At 38.1% G+C, this 17456-nt stretch overlaps 1 protein-coding gene across 3 annotated transcripts in view; it reads left to right on the top strand.

Annotated features, from left to right (window-relative positions):
* The window catches only part of LOC138743339 (glutamine--fructose-6-phosphate aminotransferase [isomerizing] 2-like), a 60283-nt gene extending 46904 nt beyond the window's left edge, over nt 1-13379 (top strand). For all 3 annotated transcript variants that reach the window (XM_069898540.1, XM_069898539.1, XM_069898542.1), the window contains 7 exons: nt 970-1090; nt 1321-1478; nt 3510-3624; nt 6303-6430; nt 7882-8049; nt 11680-11841; nt 12745-13379. In XM_069898540.1, the coding sequence (XP_069754641.1) occupies nt 970-1090; nt 1321-1478; nt 3510-3624; nt 6303-6430; nt 7882-8049; nt 11680-11841; nt 12745-12789 (897 nt within the window). In that variant the 3' untranslated portion in view covers nt 12790-13379. The remainder of the gene's footprint in view (nt 1-969; nt 1091-1320; nt 1479-3509; nt 3625-6302; nt 6431-7881; nt 8050-11679; nt 11842-12744) is intronic.
* The last annotated feature ends 4077 nt before the right edge of the window (nt 13380-17456 follow it).

Genomic DNA, 17456 nt, shown 5'->3' with positions numbered 1-17456 from the left:
CAACATCCCAGCATTGTGTTTATTGTTGAACTCAGTTAGGCTGGCCACATCATGCAAATGCCTGATATTGAACTCTTGACATAGACACTCTCTTCTAATGTCAGAGGAGGAGGTTGCCAGGTGAACAGAGAAAAAGATGCAAGGATTTCCTCAAAGCTCAATATGCTTACTGACTCCTGGGGACTTAAGGTGGAGAAGAAGTATTTCAGATGCATTTAGAATTTCCTCGCCATTCATCTGATAAGCTTTGTATAAACGATAGAAGGAACATGCCATTCAATAAACTATATACTGTAGTAGGTTGTGCGTGAGCGCAGCGAAAGAACTGAGACAGCAGGCTGTGAGCTCGTTTAGCACAATTGATTTACTTTGAAGTTCATGCTGCAACCTTTAAGGCTGTTTGGAGTCCACCCCTTGCATTCTGGAACTTATGTCACTCTGACGTAAGCGCGGACGCATATTTCCAGTCTGTATCAGAAGAGAAAGACCCGCGATGCCATCTTTGCCGCGGCTGACCACGCATGACAAGCGGGGCCGGTTTGCTGCTGCAATTATGTGTGCTGCCACAGTACCACATTATGTGAGAGTTAGTTGTTTCAATATTACACTCGTTAACTATCTCCAAACCAGCACACCTATTTTTCTGCGTGTGCCAATTTCCTAACGACAGTAAATTTAAGGCAAAGAAAGATTACCATAGAAAAGATATTAACTCAAAGTTCCAGCTGGCTCATTGAATGTACATAAAATATTCTATCACACTGGAACAGTCATTCCTCAAAAAAATCTAAAACAGAAATCAATCTTAATTCTCTGTTGTTATCTTTAAAAAAAATTGTAATTAAACAGTTAATTATTCTAGGAAGCTTAAATAAAGCTTGCTTGAATTATGTAAAAGAATAATTTATTATTTCCATTGTGTCATCAGTGTAAATGGATCATTATATTTATAATTTTTGGTCAATTTAGACACGTCAAGCATTGGAAGAATTAACTGAATTACCAGTGATGGTTGAACTTGCTAGTGATTTCTTGGACAGAAGTACTCCTGTTTTCAGAGATGATGTCTGTTTTTTCATTAGCCAGTCAGGTATATTTCAAAAATTTTTTTTAAAATTTTTGTTGTTACTTGTGATTCATTAATCTGCATAAGCAAATTCTCCTTTTGGGAGTTCAGGACATGTATCTTCAAAACAGCTGATTGGACAAGATTAGTTCATCAGAAGATAAGTTTGTCTATAGCGATTTTAATTGCAGAAGTGAAACAAAGTCATTGTAAAATACCATTATACCCTATCCAAATCTATTTCTGTTTAACAGGTGAAACTGCAGATTCCCTTATGGCTCTGCGATACTGTAAGGATCATGGTGCCTTGACTGTTGGCATTACAAACACAGTTGGAAGCTCTATTTCTCGAGAAACTGATTGTGGTATACATATTAATGCTGGACCTGAAATTGGAGTAGCAAGCACAAAGGTTAATGAATCTTCTTTTAAACAGCCAGTGTTATCTTTTATTTATGCTATGAGTACCACTGAAACAACACCATACAATATCATAATAAAAATTGAAACTACTGGAAGTACTCAGCAGGTTAGGAGAGAGCAAATGTCAACATTTTATCTCAATGCAAAGGAAAATGTGGAATTTTCTAATCTTGAAGAGCTATTCCCATATAGAGTAATATTCATCTCATGGTATGGCATCTGCAGTCCAAAAAATTACTTCCTTTAAAACCTTCTAACAGGAACCATCACCATCTGCAGTTTTGTCATTCCATCGTGTTGTTATTTTCTTCTATTACTTTCCTTGAATAAATGTTGGTGTGTCTTGTCACTGGTTCAATCTTGCTTTCCTTGTAATGTCCAGCATACTATTTTCTTAGCTGTGAATACTGGTGCAAATTTAATGTCTAACATGAAAACTGAAAATGCTCTAGATATTCAGCAGGTCAGGCACCTACTATGGATTTAACATTTCATGTTTGGGATTCAGTACCGAAGTAACATTTTGGAATGTTTCACATTATCAATACTTTCTTGCTTTTGGAAGATCTCTTTCAATTTATTTGGCATTTAACTGATACAAGTTTCAAAATGTTCAACAAATATGCCCATTTGCCAGCAATTGATAGTCACTGCACCAATTTACACACTGACTAAATTTCCTCATAGATCCCCTGTTTTCTAACTCCAAAGGAAACTTAGGATACCATAATAATAATAGTTGTTAGAAGGCATTAATATTCACCTAGTGGATCTGCCAGCACAATTAGTAGGAACTCCAAACGATTGACTTTCAGTTTTGGATTACAAAAAAAAATGTAATGCCTACTATAAGAGCAAAACATCTTCCATTGTCCCTCATCATTTTCAATGAAAGGATCTTATTTTGCCAAAAATTATCCTAATTAATCTGTTTATATACAAATTATATTTTCAATGTGGAAGGAAGTAGGTCTCCAGTTCCCAGCAAGCGGAGAGAAAAATAAATAAATAATTAGCTTTGAAATATGTATGGTGACATTCTCAATAAATTTTTAAACAAGAAGAATGAATAGGAAATAAAAAAGTAGAGCATTGAAATTCCAGTCATCTGCTATCCAGTTGTCCAGAAATCTGTAGTTCAGCATATAGCTCGCTGGGCCACAATTTCCCATGCTCCTTTTAAACTTGATGAGTTTACTGAAAATTTATTATACTACTGAGTAAATATAAAATGTATGTTGGGATATTAATAGGGTTTTAATAGATGGTCAGAATGACAGTCCTGCACCACAAAATTCGTGATCATACTGGGTTATCTGATGTTTGCAGTGATCCTCTGCTGAGATCATACTATGAGTGATGGCATAACTAAAATGTTTTCCTTTGCATTAAATTTATATATTTTTATATATGGATGGTATATATAAAAAAAAAACGAATTTGAATGTTTGCAGGGACATGGGAATGCAAGTTTAGGATAGTCCAACTTTCATGTTGTGCTGGCATAGATTTCTTTTTTCTAGACCACAATTTCTTTATTAGGATCTCTATTAGAATTGCCCTCTCTGGATTTCAAGATGAACTTTTCCATAAAAGTCCTTTTGTTTGAAATCAGTTACTTCAAAGCAAGGAACTGCATGAGCCCAGAAATCAAAGATCTCTTGCCTGAGATATCTATTCTGCAGTCATTGCCACTGACCAAGCTTTCCTCTTCCCTTTTGAAAAATCTTACATAATGAGATTTTCAAATGAATATTATATGAACCATTGTTAGTAATGTTGGTAACAGTATTGTTCAGATTAAATCACGACTGACTGGCTGCATTGGAGAAAAAAATCCTTTTGCAAGTGGCATTGTAAAAAGTATTCTGAGTTAATTGAATTTCTTTAAAATTAGATTAAACTATTGATTACCAAGTTTATGTTTGATAATCCCTGTACCAACACTTTTTAAGATGTCTTAAACATTTCTTAAATATTAGCAAATATATATAATTGATAATTGTTTTATCATTTACAGGCTTACACAAGCCAGTTTGTTTCCTTGATTATGTTTGGCCTCATGATGTCAGAGGATCGCATCTCTATGCAGAAAAGGAGAGAGGAAATCATTGATGGGCTTCGGTCATTACCAAGTAGTTATCCTTCTTTCAAGATTATTTTATTGTCAAGTAATAAAACAGAAAATGTGATAATTACACGAATTTCCTTTAGTATTCCATAAGGCAGACAAGGATACTCTGTCAGCAAGAATTGCCTAGTGCCCCTTACTGCCAGAGAAAGAGAAGCAAAAGAGAGTAATTTTTTTCTCCCCATCCCTCCTGACCCCAGGGTCACTGAGTGACCATGGCTTCGCCTCCAGAGCTTCCGCAGCCTTTTTAATAGCCTTCAGTCTAAACCATCAGCAACCCGAGCTCCAGATGCACACCTCTGACATGATCAAGAAGTCTCCAGAGTCCTCTTACATCCCGGTTCTGATACCTGGTACTCCTTCAGCCAATCTCAAGCAAGACTCCAGCAGTTTACAGCCTGCTGTGAGGTTTTTTTTCAGTTTTGAAGACTCTATTTAAAATTTTATAACATGAATACAATAGAGAATTACATTTAAAGAAAAACAAAATTAAAATATTAAAATATTACATCAAAAAACTACACAAAATACCCCCCCATTAATTGTAACACAATATTAGTAATCTAACTTAAAATTAGTCCAACCCTCCCCCCCCCCCCCCAATAAAGAATGAAGAGTTAATAAAATTAACAATATTATATATGGAAAAAAAAATACCCACTTTCAAAAAAAGAGATAAAACTTAACCTAAAAAAAAATTCTAACAACAAAAATTTTTTTTTATCAATACTAAAATATCACGCTTAAACATATATTTAAATCAAACTCTGCTGTGAGTTTTTTTGACCAGTCACCAGCAGACCACATCCTACATGGGTACCTTGCCTCAAGTCACCTCTGTATCAAACCATGCACTGAAATGTATTCAGGCAACTCTTACTAAATTATTGGTTTAAAATATTTAAAATACTTAAAACCATGTAGGTTCATCTATTATCTTTTGAGGCCTGTTTATTTCTACTGACTTAATTAGGAAACCCTGGACTTTCCTCGATTGTCAGTTATAGTCTTTTAATAATCAAAAATGGAGTTGGGGATTATTCCCTTGGAATCCAGGTTGTGACCTCATTCCCACCAGCTTTCCTATCACTTCCAGCATGTTTGGATAGAATTCAGTCCTAAGAGATGAGAACAAGGGGTTAAAGTATTTTGGCTTGTACCATTGTAATTGTGCAGATTTATAATTCATTGTACCCTTGCCAAAATGCCATATTCCAGCCATTTAAATTATTTTCTCTCCAAAATCTGCCTGATTTCTAAGTATTTTCAGCATTCTCCTGGTTCCAGCATGGTTTCTTTCCTTTGTCCTCATTCATCCCCCACTATTTACTTCTGCAGACAGATTAGCTGTACTAACTAAATCATCTTCACTGAACTGACACCATCACCAGAATCAGAATTTATTGTCACAAACAAGTCACGAAATTCTGTGTTCTGCGGCAACATCATATAGTGAAAACATTCATATTATGAACTGTCTTACAACAATAATATTAAAAAAATAGTTGTGCATGAAAAGTAACGCAGTGTCTTTTGTTCATTGATTATTCAGGAATCTGATGGCAGTGGGGAAGAAGCTGTTCCTGTGCCGCTGAGTGCTCATCTTTAGGCTCCTGTACCTTTTTTCCTGATAGTAGCAGTGACGAGGGCATGACCTGGGAGTTGGGGGTCTTTGAGGATAGAGGCTGCTTTTTTAAGACACTGCATCCTGTGGATGTCCTCGATGGAATGGAGTCTGGTGCCTATGATGTCACAGCCTGAGTTAACATCATTTAGTCAAAGCCCTATCAAACATGGGTATTTCACTGGTAATACAGATCCACCACATTTCAGAAGAAGGGTTCTAAATACTCGACACTCAGAAAAAATATCTGTGAACCTTGGTTTTAAATGGGCACATCTTAATTTTAAACAGTGACTTTCAGTTCAATGTTACCAAACAAGAGAAAATGTCCTCTTTGCATCCACCTTGACAATTTAGTAATGAGGAATCATCGAAGTTGGGAGGAATTTCCTTTTACTGCTAATTGTTGGGTCATGGAAATGAAATCCATTGGAAAATCCCTGTTGTCCAGAATTCAAGCAAGTAGCAAAAAAAATTGTGGAAAATAAATAGTTAAAATACAGAAGTTTAAAATTAATGACCCCTCACAGTCATTTTGCCAATCACACAACATGCAATCTCAAGCAGCCAGCAAATACACTTATCCATCATCTACCAATCCCCATTAAGTTCGAATACCAAGGGTTTTACTGTAGTAAATGTTTGAGCAGAGGAAATTGCATGGTTACAAAGAAAGAACAGGCCATTGTGATTAGGTTTAATGTGAGAAATATCTGACCTAAAACTTGGGTAAAATTGGCTCTTTCTCTGCACTAGTGAAACAAGAAATTCTACAGATGCTGTGATTGTAGTTTAATACACAAAAGTGCTGGAAAAAGTCAGCAAGTCTCTGCAGTGTCCATAGGAGGCAAAGAAATATAACCAATATTTTGGGCCTGAGTCTTTTATTAAGGTATGAGAAAAAAGCAGGCAGGCACCTGTATAAAATGGTGGGGGATGAAGGGGCAGGGGGAGGAGCATATGCCAACAGCCAAGTATCCATATTTGGACATGGATAAGAGGATCGATTACCCTAATTTATAAACACTTTATTTTTATTTCTATGTAATTTCTCTTAGACTTAATCAAAAAAGTTTTGTCCTTGGATGAAAAAATTCAGCACTTGGCCCAAGAGCTGTTCCAGCAAAAATCACTACTAATTATGGGTCGTGGGCATCATTATGCGACTTGTCTTGAAGGAGCTTTAGTAAGTAAAATCTCAAGACACTCATTCTTTATAATTTGCTTTGCAGGGAAAATCAGAAGCTACTGTAAATTTAAAATTTTTAAAAATGGAAATACTCAAGCAGTCTGGCATGATTTGTGGAAAGAAATGGAGTGAATGATGATCTATCACAATAATCATCCACTACAAAAGACCATTGTGTTCTTTAGATTCTTCACTTGTACATGTTCTCCCCTTTCATCCCACACTTCAATTAACCTTCCTTCGAAGCTAACTGAATATTATTAATTGAACTATAAGTCTTTAGATTTATTTGAAGATAATTTGATAGACACTTCTCCGCAAATGAATATTAGAATGTTTTCAGTAAAGATTTTAGAATAAAAGCTAGACCAGTAGTAACACAGATAAATTAAATACCAATTTCTATGTTTGAACCATATTTAATTTCTTAATATTCTATTCTATAATAGATACATTTATTTGAATTTAAAATGCTTTGTTAAACAATGACAAGTAGAAGTTAAATTACTTTGCTAAAGCTTGTAAATCTTGTATATTTTGTTAGGCTCTCCCTTGCCCTACAATAAAAGGTGCAGCTCAAAACATCTCTCAGCGATGCTGCTTGACACACTGAGCTCCTCCAACAGAGAGTGTTTAGCTATGAGCTGTTCATTGATGCTTGATCGTGTGGCTATTCAATTGTAGGGACATAGAGTCATAGTCATAAAGCACAGAATTGGGTCCTTTGTCCTAACTTGTTGATTTTGTCCCATTGCCTGTGTTTGACAGTATCCCTCTAAACCTTTCCTCTTCATGTACCTGTGAAAATGTCTTTTAAGTATCACATTTGTATCTGCCTCCACAGCTTCCTCTGGCAGTTCATTTCAGAAATGGAAAATGTTGCCCTTCAGGTCCTTTTCTTAACCGTTTGGACTCCATGAACCAGTTTTCTAGGATTGCCAACAAGCACATATTTTCTGTGTCCTGGTTTTCTGGGACGGGTTTTATACCCAACCATGGACTGAATTTCAACACTGACAAGGTTTACCCATAGACCTAGTCAGGAGTATATAGATCCCCTCTCACCTTAAACCTATCTATCAGAATCAGAATTTATTGTCGTGAACAAGTCATGATCTTTGGTGTTTTGCAGCAGCATCTTAGTGAAAACATTCATTTTATACGACTTTACTACATCACTGTCAGGAAAAAATAATAAAAGTGCATGCATGAGAAGTGAGACAGTGTCTTTGGTTCATAAAATTATTGATGATTCAGGAAGTTGATGGCAGTTGGGAAGAAGCTGTCCTTGTGTCACTGAGTGCTCGTCTTTAGGCTCCTCAGGTCCTGGATTCTTTTGTCCTGGGAAAAAAAGGCTTTAGCCATTTCTACTTTAATTCTATACAGCTTTCTATAAAATATTGATTGCATTACTTTGAATGGTAATTAATTTTTTTAAATCTTGATAGAAAATCAAAGAAATCACTTACATGCATTCTGAAGGGATTCTGGCTGGAGAGTTGAAACATGGACCTTTAGCTTTAATTGACAAGATGATGCCTTCTATACTAATTGTCATGAGAGATTCGTGCTACACAAAATGTCAAAATGCGATGCAACAGGTCGCTGCACGACAGGTAGAATTATAGTTACTTTCTTTTGAGTGCATCTGGTATTGCATAAGAGGTTTTTGCCTGTTGTACGTTACACTATTCCACTACAAGTACATGTGAAGTTGAGTTCTAACTTGCTGACAAGATTAAATCAACAGTAACCAAAAAGCTGAAAATAGAGAGCATCTATGGAGAGAGTCAGGGTTAGTGTTTCAGGCAATGAAATTTGTTGATGATACCACGGCAATGGGTCGTACAAAGAAAAGGGAGAGTCAGCACACAGGATGGAGATTGAAAACTTGGCTGAATGGTGCACCAACAACAACAACCTCGCACTCAATGTCACCAAAACTAAGGAGCTGAGTGTTGACTTCAGGAAAGGAAAGTCGGTGATCATTAAGGGATCAGAGGTAGAAAGGGTGAGCATATTTAATTCCTTGGGAGTCACTATCTTGGAGGATCTTTCCTGGACCCAACACACCAATGGCATCATGAAGAAAGAGGTTGCGGAGGTTTAGTATGACATCAGAAACTCTGGCAAATTTCTACAGATGTGAGGTGGAAAGTGTGCAGATTGGCTACATCACGGTTTGGCACAGAAGCACCAATACCGCTGAGCATAAAGCCGTCCAAAGGGTAGTGGAAACAGCCCAGGACATCACAAGCAAAACATTCCCCACTACTGAGTACATCTACAGGAAACGCTGCCGTCAGAGAGCATCAGCAATCATCAGACGCACATCACCCAGCACATGCTCTGTTCTCACTGCTGCCATCAGGAAAGAGGTATAGGTGCCAAAAGATTCGTACCACCAGGTTCAGGAACAGCTGCTACTCCTCCACCATCAGATTCCTCAATGACGAACTTAATCAGAGACTCATTTAAGGACTCTTACTTGTGCACTTTATTGGTTTATTACATTTATTACCTGTTTACAGTTCTTTGTTTACACGTTTTACACTGTGTACTTTTTTTTGCACTATCAATTAGTGGTAATTCTGCTGCTCCTGCAGGAAAAAAGAATCTCAGGGTTGTATGTGATGTCATGAATATACTCTAACAATAAATCTGAAATGAAAAAATAAAGATGCGTGTCAAAATGGAAGAGGAGAGATGTTCAATAACAATTGCTGATAGTGTGAGCAAAGTGATAATAGGATTTAAAAGACAAAAGAAAGATCTGGAAAGGATCATAATTGGAATACAGTCGTTGGATCATGAAGAGATTTGAGTCAGTTGCTGAATTCAGAAATACGCCTTGTCAAAACATTCAACAGTATTTCTTGAGCTTACATTAGCCTTATTAAAATATCGTTGGAAGCCAAGGTCCGAGAAATAAGAAAGTAAGTGGGATGGAGAAGTATGAGGCCATACTTTCAGACTGTATTCTAAGATGGAAAATTTGTTCATGTAAATAAATGTGCTTTTGAAATTATAGCTGCAGGATCAACAATTTGGTTTGACGCCTAATCATAAATTTGGATCTTTCTTCTACATTAACTGTACCTGAGAAATTAATATCACCCATGGATATTTGATGTTCAGAATTATTTTGTCTGAATTGCATGGGCAGAAAAGTCTTATATTGCATATTCAAATTAATTTACTGATTGTACAGGTACACGATCCTTTATCCGGAACCCTTGGGGGACAGTGTGTTCCGAATTTCAGATTTTTCTGGATTTTGGAAAGCCCACCTGATTTGTGCTGCCGTATCCACCCCCACCCCCTTCCAGTCGCCCGGACATCTCCCACGACCACTGGTCCCTCTGCCGCCCGACTGCCTCCCCCAAACGCACCCCCGACCGCTGGTCCCTCGGCTGTCTCCCCCAACCGCGGTCCCTCAGCCGACTTCCCCGACCGCAGTCCCTCGGCCGCACGGACGTCTCCCCCGACCACCAGTCCCTCGGCCGCCCGGCAGTCTCCCCCGGCCACCTCTCCCAACCACCGGTCCCCACTTGCTGGATTTTGGAGATTTCCAGATTTTAGATGTCCGGATAAAGGATCGTGTACCTGTGTATATATACAACCCGACAAAACAGTATGTGGATCATCGTCCACACACAGCCTACACAGAAACAACATAAATGTGGCGATTGAAAAAAATCAAAATTTATATATTATTACACACATCATAATTTGCAAGTTTCTAGAGTTTTTCAACAGTCTCACTGCCTGCAGGAAGAAGCTGTTTCCCAGCCTAACATTCCTGGCTTTTATGCTCCTGTACCTTTTCCTTGAAGGCAGTGCCTCAGGCTGGATGGTAAGGGTCCTCAATGATTCTCTGAGCCCTATTTAAGCACCATTCATTGTAAATGCAGCCGATAGAGAGAAAAAGAAGACCCCAGTGATCTTCTCCGCTGTTTTAATTAAGCACTGTATGGATCTCTGCTCTGATGCATTGCAGCTACCATACCACACTATGATGCAGCCAGCCACGACACTCCTCTCTGTAGACTTATGCTCCTCAACCTCCTTGTGTAGGTCCAAGATATACAGTCCTTTAAATGGATGCCAAGGAACTTTTTGGTCACCACTCTCTCCATGGCGGAATCATTGATATGTAGTGTGGAGTAGTCTTTCACCCTCCTGAAGTCCACAATCATCTCCTTTGTCTTGTCCATGTTGAGATTTGGGTTGTTGATCGTGTGCCACTGTACAATCCTTTCAACCTCCTCTCTGTTAGCCGACTGATCATTGTTACTGATGGTGGCCGACTCTGATGTAATCAAACTTGATTATTCTGTTGGAGCTGAACTTGGCAGTATAGACGTGAGTTAGTAGTATGAACATTAGTGGGCTGATCTGAGGTGCACCGGTGCTCAAGTGTGATGGGGCTTGAGGTTTTACTGCCAACCAAGACAGACTTTGATCTTTCAATCAAGTCCAGGATCCAGTTGCGGAGAGGTGTACTGAATCCCAGAGAGGACAGTTTATCTGCCAGTCTCTGAGGTATGATTGTGTTGGATGCCGAGCTGAAGTCAATAAACAAAGCCTAGTGTATGAGGCATCATTCTCTACGTGAGTCACAACAGAGTGGAGGGTCAAGGCTATTATATCACCCATGGATCAGTTTGTCTGATAGGCAAACAGAAATGGGTCTATTGTCACTGGTAGGTGCGCTTTTATGCATTCCATTACCAGTCGCTCAAAGTACTACATGATCATGTCGGTCAGTGCCATTGGATGGTGGTCATTTAATCCAGCTACCATCGCTCTCTGTGTTATTGAGATGATGGTGACTTCTTTGAATCTTGTAGTGGCCAACCTTTTCATTTTTAATTTAGATATACAGTGCAGTAACAGGCCATTTTGGCCCACAAGTCTATGCCACCCAATTAACCTACACCTCTGGTACATACTCATGGCCTGTTTATGTGCTGTTTGCCCAAATTAAAATATTAAAATTAAAAGGTCAGTCACCCCTCTTGTGGAGACAATGGACTGCCAAAGTGAGATAGTGAAGATGTCCGTTAGGATCTCAGTCAGCTAGCCTGCATATTTGGAGGGCAATGGAAATAAACAGAATATTTGAATTGGTTCTATTTCCAGATCTTCATGGTATTTTATTTTTAACCCAAATATTTAACTAAAATTATTTTGTTTGTGTCACAAATGAAATTGAGAAGTTCTAACATGTGCTTCCATTTTAGGGCCGTCCAATAGTACTCTGTGCGGAGAAAGATGAGGAGAGTATGAAATTTGCATACAGATCTATTGAAATTCCACAAACAGTTGACTGTTTGCAGGGTATTTTAACTGTAATTCCTCTTCAACTTCTTTCATTTCACTTGGCTGTACTTCGAGGATATGATGTGAGTTAATTTTACATAAAATTACTAACTACAGTAAAACCCCTATTATCCATAATTCAAGCAACTGGCACCCTTAAGCAACCAGCAAAAGAATCACTGAAAATAAATAGGTAAAAAATACAAAGATTTTAAATCGGCGCCCCCTAGTGGTTACTTTGCCAATCACACAATACACAATCTCAACTGATCGGAAAATTCACTTAACCAGCACCTACCAATCCCCATAGGTGCTACATACCTGGGGTTTTACTGTATATGACTGTTGTAGAATTCAAGTGAAAGTATCCAAATATTTTTAAATGACATGTTTATACAAAAAAATTAAAAATGTAAATCTAATTATAAACTTGATCCATGAACCAAAGAAGAATATTGTTTATGCTTGAATAAAGTTTGATCATAAAGGGATACTAGCAACTCTCAAATAAGCTTCTGAAAAAAAATATCTGGTTTAATTCTTAAAGTAGGTTTAAGACAGCCCAAGAGACAAGTCAGTTTTGAGTTGGTTGAGCAGTCATCATAGTTTTTGAGTCTTTTATGATCATGACCAGAAGACTGTAGTGAAACAAATATTTAATTGGACATCCTAGCACAATTCAAAATGACAATAAGAGGCTTCTCCACAACTCCATCAATGGGAAGAGCATCTATTAATTAGAAACTTTTCATCAATTTAAGCCCTTTATTAATCCTAAATAGAAGAATAGTATATGGGTTGTAACCAAGAAGTTACATTTTCTTGCTGCTTCTTCCGATAATTAATTCATTGGTTTGAAAGGAGCATACTATTGATGACAAAGATTTGAGGGTTCATCAGTCTTTTACTGTTAAACATTAGTTGTTTCAGAGGCAGGAAATGGCTTTTGTCAGTGATTATTAACTACATTAAATTTCTCGTTTTAGGTTGACTTTCCTCGAAACCTTGCCAAGTCTGTCACTGTTGAATGAGGATCTGGGTAGCTCATCCATATGAATATTGATGTTCTGACCAACATTTAACATTCTCTTTTGATTATCATATCTTCTGGTGAAATTTATAATTAAAATATCTAATTGGGGTTGATGCTGTGAAGTAAAACTTAGGCATATTACATATTTAATATAAATTAAATGATATACATGGTTGGATACAATTTTAAGTGCCTTGTCCTTTGTTTTATCCATATGATAATGGCATCTTCTATAGTGACCTTGATGTAACAGCTTGAAATCTGATGTTTACATGGAATACATGGGCTGCATGAAATGGATACATACATAAGTGCAATATTAACAGCTAAGATAATCAAATGTAAAATCTACCTGTAATCCTATATTACATCTTTTATATATTTTATGATTTTACAAAGAATCCCTCTCAATTTTCTGTTTGTTGAGGATTCCTGCACTAATCCAGGTTTACTGTAATTGAACTATATTAATCATGTATATACTTAAACCTGAGAGCAAGGATGAAGTCTGTATACTTTTATCATCCTTTTGTAGTCACACTTACTTGCACTTAAATCCACACTAAAAGCCAATTATTAAAACAAAAATTGTATATGTATCTTTATTTGGTAATAATGTATGAACAAGAAGTGAAGAATTCAATTGCCAAAGGAGGAACAAGGTTCTAGATCCCTGAGTTTGATTATTAGTTTATTTGATTATTATATCCAGGGTGAGCTGGCCAACTGGATGGGAGACAGAGAATGGTAGTGGAAGATTGTTACTCAAATTGGATATCTGTGAGCAATGGTGCGCCGCAAGGATCAGTGCTGTGTCCACTGTTGTTGGTCATCAACATTAAATACTTGGAAGAAAATGTACTTGGCATAGTTACCAAATTTGGTAGTGTAGTTGACAGTGAAGAAGCTTATCTAGTGAGCTAGATGAACTGGGAATGTAGGCCAAGGAATGGCAGATGGAATTTAACTTGGATGAGTTCAAGGTGTTGCATTTTGGGGAAGTGTTGCAAACCAAGGCAGGACTTGCATTGTGAATGGTAGGACTCTGGGGATTGTAGTAGACATCCAGGAGTACAAGTGCATAGTTCATGAAAGTGTCAACACAAGTAAACAGGGTGGTGAAGAAAACATTTGGCATATATTCTTTTATCTTTATCCCTTTTCCACTGGTTTTATCAGCATGCTGGCATCAGCAAACACTGGGGATATGAGTAGGGGTAGAGGCAGTTAATCCCTGGTGTGAAATGATAACATTTAATGCCAGCGTTCAGACAGTAAATTCCTGGGACAGGGCGTCAGTGAAAAAGGGGCTTCTGATTGAGTCTTTTGTTTAAGAGTCTGATGGAGGAGGGATAGCAATTGTTCCTGATTTTGATGATAGGGGTCCTCTGGCATCTATACCTATTTCCTGATGGCAGAAGCAAGCACAAAGCACATCCTGGATGGTGTGGATCCTTGACAGCAGCGTTTCATGTAGATTCTCTCAGTGGTGGGGAGGGTTTTGTCTGTGATGTACTGAGCTGTGTCAACTACCTTTTGCAGGGCTTTCCACTCAAGACATTTTTTTTCTCCCATCCCAAGCTAAGGTGCAGCCAGTCAACACACTTTCCACCACACATCTGTAGAAGTTCACCAAGTCTTTGCAAACTCCTGAGAGTAAAGGCGCTGGTGTGCTTTCTTCACAATGACATTAGTGTTTTGGGTCCAATGAAGGTCCTCCAAAATAGTGACTCCCAGAATTTAAATTTGATCACCCTCTCCACCTCTGATCCCCCAATTATCACTGGATCATAGACCTCTGGTTTTTCTCTTCCTGAAGTCCACAATCAGCTTCTTGGTTTTGGTGCCATTGAGTGCAAGGTTGTTGTTAGTGCATCATTCAGCCAATATTTCAATTTCCCTCCTCTATGCTGATTCATTGTCCCTCTTTATACAATCCATCACCATGGTATTGTCAGGAAATTTGTACATGGTGTTATTGCCATACAATCATAGGTTAAAAATGAGTAGAGCAGGGGACTAAGAATGCAGCCTGTGGTAATTCGGTACTGATGGAGATTGTGGAGGAGATGTTCTTGCTGAACCTCACTGATTGTGGTCTTCAGGTGAGGAAATCCGGGATTCAAATACACAGTGCGGAATTGAAGCCCAGGTCTTGGAGTTTGCTGATGAATTTTGATGAGATGATGGTGTTGACTACTGTAGTCAATAAAGAGCATCCTGATGTATGGAACTGCTGACCAGGTGTTCCATGGCTTGTGTAGAGCCAGTGAGATGGCATCTGCTGTAGACCTGTTGCTGCATTATGCAAATTGGAATAGATCCATGTAGCCTCTCAAAACACAATCACTGTGGATATGACACCAGTCGGTAGACATTTAGGCAGATTACCACTCTTCTTGGAAACGATTGAGGCTTGTTTGAAACAGATAGTTACCATGCCCTGCAGAGTGAGATGTTGAATATATCAATTAATACGTTGGCAAGTTGATCGACAAAGGTTTTCAGTACTCATCTGGGTACTTTCAGACCAGATGCTTTCCTTGGATTCACTCTCCTGAAGGTACCTCGCATGTCATCCTTGGATATTGACAGTAGAGAATTATCTGGGGGCATGGTGATGCACAGTGAGTCTTCCTTGTTCTGTTGGTAAAAATTGGGCATAGAAGGCATTGAGTTCTTCTGGGAGTGTTACTACACAAGATTTGGTTTTGTAGTAGATTATGTCATTCAGGCCCTAAATTATGACTAATATTCATGCCACAAAAATATGTCGAACCATCTACAATTACACTCACTAGCTATACCATTGCCAAGCTTCCGATCATCAATATTCTTGGGGTGCATTATTGACCAGAATTTCAATTGGATCACCCACTCAGTGGCTTGTCCTCCATCACTTCTGCACTGATCAATTCTGTACATTTGCCAACATCTGAGTATAGAAATTTATTTTTATTTCAGCCTTTAATGGGCTACCGAACAAATTTAGAGGCTGGATATTGTACATCTCCTCCTGGTAATGCTACCTCTTCTTTAACAGTCATGAAGCTCAACACCATAAAGGACAAAGTGGTCAACTGTTATGGTGCTCCACCAACCACTCTTAAATGGATATTTTCTCTACCAGTGGTGCATTATAGCTGTAGAGTATATCAACCACAGAAAAACAGTAGCTTGATGTCTTCAAAAACATCTATTTTAACAAGAAGTCCAAGGGTAGGAGTGTCATGGGAATACTGCCAACTCCAGGACACCATCCAAGTTATACACTATCGACACCTTCATTGTTCCTGGATATACATTGAAACACGAAAGTCTGTGTTTTTACCTGTATATACAATGCCTTCCATAATGTTTGGGACAATGACATTTTTCCTTTTGCCCTGTGCTCCATAGTTTTAAATTTGTAATCAAATAATTCACGTGATTAAAGTGCATATACCAGATTTTAATCGAAGCTATTTGTATATATATTTTGGTTTGACCATGTAGAAATTACAGCACTTTTTAAACAGTGTTCCCATATTTCTGTGCACCTTAATGTCTGGGACATTTGACTTCACAGGTACTCAGGTACCTATTGCTTCATTGGTGCAGGTTTAAGCTTAGAAGCTTGCTTCTAAGCTTTTGATCACCTTGGGAGTCTGTAGTTGCCATTTGAAAGTGAAAGAAGCCATTATGCAGCTGAAAAACAATATAAAAGTAAGAGACATCACCCAAACCTTAGGATTACCAAAATCAAGAATTTGGAACATTGTTAAGAAGAACGCATGTTTGAGCTCAGGAAGACTTGCACTACTGATGACAGAAGAATTCTCATAATAATGAAAAAAAAACTCTAAAAGGTTGTTTGACAGATCAATGTGATGGGCCCAGAGGACCCCAAAATCCGACAGCAATAGAAATTCACCAAGACAACTGGTTACTTAAACAAAAGTTACTTTTAATTTTGTTTAAACATAAAAACAGGATTAAACTTTAACTTATTACTATTAACTGAACCCCTTTCTAATTCTAAGCGCACATGTATGTCTGTATAAGTTCAGAAAAATTCTTTGATTCACAGTCCAATCTCATTTCTCATTCCTCTAAGTTCCCTGGTATCAGGCAATTCTCATACTGTGCACAAAATTTAACATTTATGAATCTTCACCAGGCTTTGGTACTTGAAAGGTAAATGGTTACTGCTCAGGAAGGTTTTTGTTGGTTCAGAGAGATTTGTAGCATAAAAAAAAGTCTTGTGGCCAGATGAGGCCAATATTAACCTGTATCAGAGTGATAGCAAGAGCAAAATGTGGAGGCGTAGAGGAACTGCCCAAGTTCGAAAACATACCACTTCATTTGTGAAACATGGAGGTGGGGTTGTGATGGCCTGGGCATGTATGGCTCCCACACGCACTGATCTTCATTGATGATGTAATTAGTGATGGCAGTAGCAAAATGAAAGCTGAAGTGTACAGTAACTTCTTATCTGCACATGCCTCCAGACTCATTGAACGGCCCTTCATCCACCAGCAAGACAATGATCCCAAACGTACTGCTAAAGCCTTTATAACAATGTTTATGATTTACTCCCCCCCCCCCCCGGTGCTCCATGACACTAACGCTGAATACAAAAGACTTACTAAAACTCCACCACCTTCCCTCCGACTTCGAAAGACC

This window comes from Narcine bancroftii, chromosome 9 (genome assembly GCF_036971445.1).
Source record: "Narcine bancroftii isolate sNarBan1 chromosome 9, sNarBan1.hap1, whole genome shotgun sequence".
NCBI classification, from domain to species: Eukaryota; Metazoa; Chordata; class Chondrichthyes; order Torpediniformes; family Narcinidae; genus Narcine; species Narcine bancroftii.
The sequence above is the reverse complement of the archived record's forward strand: the minus strand, read 5'-3'. Positions and strand labels throughout refer to the sequence as shown.